The sequence below is a fragment of the Eschscholzia californica genome, unplaced genomic scaffold (genome assembly GCF_041429995.1).
Source record: "Eschscholzia californica isolate CP2 unplaced genomic scaffold, dmEscCali1.0.p SCAF_4, whole genome shotgun sequence".
NCBI classification, from domain to species: Eukaryota; Viridiplantae; Streptophyta; class Magnoliopsida; order Ranunculales; family Papaveraceae; genus Eschscholzia; species Eschscholzia californica.
Window position 1 is genome coordinate 5,306,245 of NW_028238461.1, and position 8,636 is coordinate 5,314,880.

General features: G+C 35.8%; 2 protein-coding genes across 2 annotated transcripts; one reads left to right on the forward strand and one right to left on the reverse strand.

The window, feature by feature from the left end:
- The first annotated feature begins 324 nt into the window (after nucleotides 1–324).
- On the forward strand, nucleotides 325–3,246 carry LOC147541914 (pentatricopeptide repeat-containing protein At1g80270, mitochondrial-like). Its single transcript, XM_086636004.1, has 3 exons — nucleotides 325–630; nucleotides 1,007–1,613; nucleotides 1,776–3,246. The coding sequence occupies exons 1-3, from the start codon at nucleotides 596–598 to the stop codon at nucleotides 3,015–3,017; spliced, it is 1,884 nt and encodes a 627-aa protein (XP_086492130.1). The 5' UTR covers nucleotides 325–595; the 3' UTR covers nucleotides 3,018–3,246.
- Nucleotides 3,247–5,983: 2,737 nt separating this feature from the next.
- On the reverse strand, nucleotides 5,984–7,590 carry LOC147541915 (F-box protein At3g07870-like). The gene has a single exon (XM_086632560.1). It carries the CDS (start codon nucleotides 7,471–7,473, stop codon nucleotides 6,244–6,246), a length of 1,230 nt encoding a protein of 409 aa, XP_086488686.1. The 5' UTR covers nucleotides 7,474–7,590; the 3' UTR covers nucleotides 5,984–6,243.
- Between the last annotated feature and the right edge of the window lie 1,046 nt (nucleotides 7,591–8,636).

Genomic DNA, 8,636 nt, shown 5'->3' on the forward strand with positions numbered 1-8,636 from the left:
TTCACATGATCAATCTTTAGTATAAATTTTTTTGTATGTGGAGCCAAGAGTCGTTACATTTAATATAACATAGATACATGATGAATAAATACATGAATTGAATAAGCACGATAACTACCATTATTAAAGAAATTTTGGGCTCTAAATGTCATATAGAGACCGTGGCCATTTAGAGACTCTTTATTTTGTTTTAGTCCCTAATTTTGTGATCAATTCACTGTTTGTTACCCCATTGGTGTCCGACTGTTCATTTCGGCACCCAAGGCCCAAAATATTCAACTCTTTTCGGAAGGGTCAAATCTGGAAATGTAAAGATGACTTAACAGTCCACTAACATTAGTGTTAGTTAGAGGGTCAAACTCTCACCTGGTCAAATATGGATGACAATCGAGCAAGTTGATAACAAATGAGGGTCAAATGGGAATTAACTCAACACAGCACACAGGTGACTAACTGGCTGAGATCCTGAAGGAAAAGAACATTTGAGAGGGTTTTAGGGTTTAAAGGTTTTCTTTACTTTACAGACGAACTTGAAACTTTTTTTTTGATGAAATAACCAAACTTGAAACTGGGTTTAGGGTTAGAGTTAGTTATCATGATTGCAGTTCGTAAAGCTACTAATTCTCTCAGGTACCCATTTACAAACTCTTCCATTCCCAATCTATCTAACTATGTAAAATTATTGGGCAAATTTGGAGATAACCTAATCATTTGAGTTGCAGACAATATTTTGCCCTAGTTATATGTATAACCATATGAATTCCTCTTTAGAGAGAAGTCTCATATATTGTATAAAACTATGATCAAATCAAGAACCCCCAAAATTAGATGTGGGAGGTATTGGGATACTAAATTTGCCCTAGTTTACTGTTTTTGTTTAACGTTTAGCATTTTGCCTTAGTTTCTTCAGGCATTAGTGGAAATAAGACTAGTAGAAAATTGACATTTCATGTTATTGTGGTAATTATTAATGATGTTGATATATCATTGTTCTGTTCATTCTTAGGAGCCAAGGGCATCGGATAGGAGCAGCTCGAACTTGTTATACTATATCTAACAGTCTAAAAGATGATTCACAACATGTAGAAACTTCATGCTTCCATACACGAAATATAACTATTAAATGCGTCGTACCACAGATTGGGTTTCCTGATGTAAGTCGATTGGCTAGGTCTTTTAATGTGATATGCTTTATAAGTCGCGGTCTTTCTTCACAAGTGGGTCCAAAAAGCAGTAGGGAGGATGATGTCGCAGAAGATGGGTTCTCCGAACTTGATTCGCCTAGCTCTGAAACTGATGAAGAGGCCAATGTCGGAGAAGAGAATGATGAGCTGGGTTCTGAGTCGGAACTCTTCGCCGATGATATTGAACAAGATCTAGTAAAAGATTCTCAAAATGAGTTAGATTTGCCAGCTACAGATAGAGAACAAGATGATTCAAAAAAGATCGACTCTCCTTTGGGATTATTCAAGGTTATTTATGCCGCACCTGAGCAGAATCTAAGTAGTGTTCTTGATAAGTTTGTTGAGGAAGGAAACTCTTTAGGTCGTTCAGAGATCGCTTCAGCCACTCTCAATCTTCGAAGGCGTCACCTGTATAGGAAGGCCTTGCAGGTGTTTTCCTCGATTCTTTCTTTCGTTTTTTCTCTAACTTAGTGTTGTCATTCTTATCAAACTGTACACGTACAGGTTCTTAGTTTACTATAATTAATTTTACCTGATAAGCAAATACTTTGCATTTGTCTTGGTTCTAAATTTTTATGATTCATTTTGCAGCTCTCGCAGTGGTCGGAGGCAAATAAGCGGTTCGATTTTGTCGAGCGAGATTATGCTTCCCGACTTGACTTAATCGCCAAAGCCCGAGGTCTAGAAATGGCTGAAAAGTATGTCGAAACAATTCCCAAGTCCTTTAGAGGGGAAATAATATATAGGACTCTCTTAGCTAACTGTGTCATGTCTGGTGAGGTAAAGAAAGCAGAAGAAGTATTCAACAAAATGAGAGACTTAGAGTTTCCACTAACCGCCTTTGTCTGCAACCAGTTAATACTACTATACAAGAGACTTGGCAAGAATAAGATAGCTGACATTTTACTGTTGATGGAGAAAGAAAACGTGAAGCCTACTCGTTTCACTTATAGGACCCTAATAGAAACAAAAGGTCAGTCTAAAGATATAGCAGGAATGAAGGAGTTACTCAAGAGTATGAAGACTGATGGATTTGAACTAGATATTCATACCCAATCTGTGTTGGCTGAACTCTACATTAGTGTAGGTTCTAAAGAGAAGGCCGAGGAGATTTTGAAGGATATGGAGGGAGAAAACCTGAAGGAAAATCGTGCTGCTTGTAGGGTTTTACTCCCCCTATATGCATCACTCGGCAAAGTCGACGAGGTCAAAAGGATCTGGAAGATTTGTAAATCAAGTCCCCGGATTAACGAGTGTTTTGCTGCCATTGAAGCTTGGGGTCAAGTGGGAAAAGTAGAAAATGCCGAGGAAGTGTTTGAATATATGAAGAAGACATGGAAAAGACTCTCCTCTAGGTGTTATACTTCTCTCTTGAATGTTTATGCAAAACATAAGCTATTGGCAAAAGGTAAAGAATTGGCGAAAGGAATGGCTAGTGATGGATATCGAATAGATGTGTTCACTTGGGATGCTCTTATTAAACTTTATGTCGAGGCAGGTGAAGTTGAAAAAGCTGATTCGATTTTGCATAAGGTAGTTCAACAAGAAAGCAAGATCAAACCATTGTTCAATTCTTATATGACTATAATGGATCAATACGCGAAGAGAGGTGATATTCATAATGCAGAGAAGATGTTTCATCGATTGAGGGAAGATGGGTATAAGGGTAGACTTCGACAATATGAGTCTCTTCTTCAGGCTTATATAAAGGCGAAAAAGCCGGCTTATGGATTGAAGGAGAGGATGAAAGCCGATAATGTATTCCCGAACAAGTTGGTTGCAGCACAACTGGCACAGGTTGATGCGTTTAACAAAACGGATTTGCTTGATTGAGAAGAAAAGAATAAATTCAGTTCATCTTCTTCACAGGGCTTTGTATATCTGTGTTTGAGTCACATTGTCTTGGGAATGAGTAAAGATCTATTCAGGCACTTGGAACTCTTTTGGGTATTCAGTCTCAATTTTGTTCCTTTTCTTTTGTCTTTGTTTCTCTCTGATTATGTTCATGGAGGAAGTTGGAAGAAGCTATTACATTAGTAAAAGAAAATATTCATTAGTGATAGTAGTGTGGCTATCTTTTCTTAATTCAATCTCCTAAACATCACATACTGTTAGGGTTGAATTATCTCGATCCTTTGTGACTATTTTTTGAAAAGAACGTGAAATAAAGGAACACACTGATTAGTTTAAATCCTAACAATTTTGGTAGAAACTAGCTAATTCAGACAACAATGTGACAGTCTTTTTTGCACTTCAAAAAAAAAAGTAAGTGCAAGAGCTTATTGATTAGTTTAAATCCTAACAATTTTGGTAGAAACTAGAAACTAGCTAATTCAGACAACAATGTGACAGTCTTTTTTGCACTTAAAAAAAAAAGTAACTGCAAAAGCATAAGCTCTAACTTGAAGGTTATTTTTTTGTACTTACAAAAGGAGAAGACGGTGGAAAATAAAAAAAACGCAAACCAAACGCACTTTATAGTCGCCGGCAGAAAGTCGTCGGCCGGCGACTTCTTTAACTTCTATCTCTCCCCTTCCTCTCTCTCTCTCTCTCTCTCTCTCTCTCTCTTTCTCTCTCTCTCTCTCTCTCTCTTTTCTCTCTTTCTTCTGTCTGTCTCTCTCTTATCTCTTTTCTCTCCCTGAATTCCGACGAAGGGACCATTAACTTCGTCTGGTTTTCCAGACGAAGGTCGTCTTGATCTAGACTCCAGATCCAGACGAGTTTCGCCTGAATCTAGAGTCTGATCCAGACGAACTTGGCCTGGTTCTACTAGATTCGTCTGGTAAAATCAGACAACCTCGTCTGATTTTCCAGATGAGGTTCCGGCGAAGGGGCTTCCCCTTCGCTGGAATATACAAAAAGAGAAAGAGAGAGAGAGTCAGTTGGTTAGTGTTGCAGGGTCGCCGGAGTTTATGGTCGCCGAAATTTATGGTTGCCGGAATTTATGGTCGCCGGAGTTAATGGTGGTGTGAAGGGAAGAGGGAGGAAGAAGAAATTTTTTTGATTTCCCCAAAACTTGTTTGGAAAAAACAAAAAAAATTTGTTTCCACCCATAACTTTGCACCCCGGAAAACTTTCTTATTTCCCCAAAACATTGACCTATAATAATTACCGATATAATATAACTAAGAAGAAAATCTTACATATTGGTGACTACAATATCTTTTATAACTTAAACGATGATTCTCATCCTTCACTCATCCTTCACCTAAGCTTTTGTTATAAATTCTTTCACATCTCTTCCTTCACTAATCACTTAACCACCCATACTACATGATGCAACGTATGTTCTTTCTCCTTCACAATTCTTAATTATTTAAGGTTAATATTTTCAGCACAAAAGTATTCATAAACTGTAATTCTCTTGTATCCAAACTCGAGTTTAATGAATTGGTATGAAATGCTAATATGTAAATACTATAAGGTCAAAATAGACAATTTTTTCATTTTTATAACATTTAGAATCTATATAATAAAACAGAAGGAAAAATGTTGACTAGGACAAACATTTTTTTTAATTAAAAAATATTGTTTAAAAGTCCTTCTCAAAATTTAAAATATATTCCTTCTTAGAAATAAAATAACTTATTTCAAAAAAAAAAATATAACCATGTCTTTAGAAAAAAATAACTAATTTAAGAAGAAATAAAAAAGAAACAAAATCTTTCTCTCTCCATAAAATAATACTAAAAACTAGGGCACGAGATATGCCCTAGTTAATATAAAAACAAAAATCAAGCACGTGGAAGTAATCGAAAACAAATGTCAGAGCACTTACAATACATATGTAGCAGTTATAAGTGCTAAAAAATCAAATACCCTCTGATGGACAACTTTATTTTGAGTCCAAAATTTAACTTTTTGTTAACATAATGGTCATCTTCACCTTTACATCCGACCACCACTTAAGACCACCAACCCACCACTTCCAACAGAACAAATAGAGAATATGGACCACTTCCGATAGCACAAATAGAGAATATGGAAAAATGGTTGCTGGGCGGAAGTGGTGGTAGGACGTAGCGGGTGGTGACGAAAATAGGAGGTACCGGATGAAGAAAAAAATAAGAAGTAAAAAGTGAAACAATTTGGTCTTTGGGATCAAAACAAGGTTGCCTCTAAATCAAGGGAAATTTGGCCAAAACTCCCTAAAAAGTTTGATGGTTAAAAATGATTTATCAACTTTTTATAGGCTTCATCTCCCTATGACATTTTTGTAAATTATCTAATATAGGAAAAAGACGAAACTGACCTTATTGCAAACCAGATTGCAAATCAATTTGCAAACCAGATTGCAAATCAATTTACAAACCAGATTGCAAACTAGTTTGCAATGCTCTGCAAACCAGATTGCAAGAGTTTTGCAAGACAAATCAAATTACAAAGTACAACAAAGCTCTGCAAACCAGATTGCAAAGCTCTGCAAAGTCATTGCAAGGCAAACCAGATTGCAAATCAATGCAAATGGGAATGCAAAGCTCTGCAAACCAGATTGCAAACCAATGCAAACTAGTTTGCAAGCTAAGATTCTAAGGGAAATTTCAGCATTAGAAATGAGAGTGCTTTTAGAATTATTCTTCAAAACTATTTCCAAACTATATATGAGGCCTAAAAACTCAAAAAGATAATTTGTCTTTTTGACAAAAAAAACTTGAAATTGGGCCGGCTCAATTTCCTGCTAAATCAAATCAGATCAAACGAGGCTGAAAAATATTTTGGATACCCGAAGTCGTGACCTTAAAATGTTTTGAACCCAAGAACCTGAAGTAAGCCAGATTAATATAAAGGACCAAGAACAATAACAAATAATCAAACATATTAGGGCTTTTAGAATCTGTAACAAAAACAAAGGTCTTCTGAGAGACTTTCTTCAATTTTTTTGTTCGAGAAACGAACTAGCAACTGTAGTGATATTGAAACAAAAAGAATCTAGTAGTTTGGTGAACATTTTGAAGAAAAAGATAAATACATTACAGTTATTCAATAATCATCTTATTATAAATATCCTACATACTCGAGCAGTAAATAAGTGTTGTAAAAATAGAAGGTGCAGCTGACTTCACCTGATATAACCATTAGGGCCAAAATGTCTGAATTTCTTCGGGCTCCTCCAGCCTTCTTCCCTGTACTTCATTGCTATATTTTCAGATTCAACAATCTTCACATCATCTTCTCCTAAAGCTTTCAAAGAAACAAAGCTTTCTATATGTGGTATAACTTGAACTAAATAAAATAAATGGTCATAAATTTTAAAAATTCCAGTCTTAGGATTATAACAACACAAATTTCGGCCCCGGGCAGAGAAAAGAAGTTCACCTCTCTCTGTGATAGCTAATGGCTCGAACAAACGTTCGTTGGCATATTCTAAATGAAAAATGATTTCCCATTCATCATTCTTCTTCAGTGACCATATCCTTATGTAGATCGGTTGAAAATCATCTAAACTAGATTGCCGGTCGACGAAGCACAATAACCCTCCTAAAAAGAAGGGTTTATTGTGGTACTCGTACCCACATCTGTCATAGAAACAAGTTGGTAACATTATGAATCTGAACTCTTCTTGTGCTAAATCAAAACACCCAACCTTTACACCACCATCGAGCAACCAATAAAGGGATCCATTTGCAAAAACACCTATATATTTTTTATTTATATAAAAGATTGAGGAAGAAACTTCGCCTTTATATCTCCAACCCCTACCATCTCCAACAGTATATACATGGACCAGACCCACTGATCGATTATCTAAGTGATAGTAGATTCTTACAACCTTATACTCTTTTTGTTTTCCACCACAAGGACTATTAATGAAGCCAAATCCACTTCCAATTTGAAACCTCTGGTTACCAGGATATAAACATGGAAGAGTAATATACTCTCTAGTAACAGGATTGCATACCCGAACAGAATAATTCTGGCGCATTAAAAGATCTTGTGAAGAGGACAAACAAATCAAACCATTGCAAGAACCAATAATAAAACTTTCACTATCGATGGGAGAGTGATAGATCCAATTGTAAGGGCCATAATTGTTATTCTCATCATCGAATTCTCTAATGCAAAGACCATTACACGTTTTCACATCATCGCTTACTTGATCTGGGAAAAGCAAGAAAGAGTGTTTTTTAGAATAATAAATAGATTTGAGATGCATATGAGCAAAGTTGATGTCAAAGATAATGCTTCGCCAAGTCCTGCATACTCGTTTGCACTCGAGGATGGAATGAACAGCCAATCTGCAGAAGATGTTTATTATAATATCTGGAGGAAGATCAAGAGGACTCCCCATGCTTTCTCTCTTCTTGAGAGAAAGATAAACTACTAGACAGACACAAATCAATACAGAGATAAATAAGGCGAGTTGAGGTTTATTTATAAACTCTGTTTCTCTTTTCTGATTTGACAAGCACTCTCCTCCCTCTATAACTTCTCTATTTAACCGTATAATTTAGGGTTAGGGAGATTTACATACACTCACTATTTTGGCTATTTGCACTCACATCTCCTATGACTTGAACAAAAATTACATTTGATATCAGTGTAGACTAGTGATGCTTAAAAGGCCGGGTCGGGCCGGCCCGGCCCGGGCCTGTCCAGACCGGGCTAGTAACCGGGCCGGGCCTAGCCAACCCGGGTTGAAAGTTTCCCGGGCCGGGCTCAACCCGGGTTGGCTATACAAGGGCCCAGCCCGGGACTGGGTATAGACCCAGGCCTGGCCGGGCCGGGTTGAATCCGGGCCAGCCCGGATTTTCTATAATATATATATATATTTTTTTTTTTTGAAAAACCAAAATTTAAATTACAAAAATACAAATCTATTGTTTATTTTGAATATAAAAAATTAAAACTTTAAAAAAGATTTTCTATAAATAATGACATGATTTAGAAATGACTTTTGGAAAGATTTTAGAAATAGTTATTAGTTAATAGGATATAATTTTCATAAATAAGTATAGAAAAGATTTTCAGAAAGAGTTTTTTGAATTGATTTATGAAATTACTTTTTGGAAATAATTAATAGAGGGTGACTTACATAAATAAATTAATAAGTTTAGGAAAGATTCTATGAAAAGATTTTTGAGAAATGATTTTAGAAATTATATTTTGAAACTAATTAGTAGAGGATGATTTATATAAATAGAAAATGATTTACATAAATAGGTTAACAAGTTTAAGAAAGATTTTTGAAAAGATTTCGTGAAAGTGATTTTAGAAATTACGTTTTGGAAATAATATAGAGGATGATTTAAATAGATAAATTAACAAGTTAGGAAAGATTTTTCGAAAATATTTTATGGAAATGAATCTTTTAGGAACGATTTTGTTGGATAGATCTTTTCGAAAAGGAATGTTTTCAAGTTATCTAAATTTTTAAAATAAGGCATGAAAAAAAAAAAGGTTTTGGCGGGCCGGGCCGGGCCTGGCCCGTCGTGCCCAAACCATAGGCCCAGC

Excerpts from the sequence above, each read along its gene's own strand:
- LOC147541914 (XM_086636004.1), top strand. The coding sequence starts at position 596 with ATGATTGCAGTTCGTAAAGCTACTAATTCTCTCAG. Across the intron at positions 631-1,006 it reads AAAGCTACTAATTCTCTCAG|GAGCCAAGGGCATCGGATAG; the intron begins GTACCCATTTAC and ends GTTCATTCTTAG. Across the intron at positions 1,614-1,775 it reads TGTATAGGAAGGCCTTGCAG|CTCTCGCAGTGGTCGGAGGC; the intron begins GTGTTTTCCTCG and ends TTCATTTTGCAG.
- LOC147541915 (XM_086632560.1), bottom strand. The coding sequence starts at position 7,473 with ATGGGGAGTCCTCTTGATCTTCCTCCAGATATTATAATAAACATCTTC.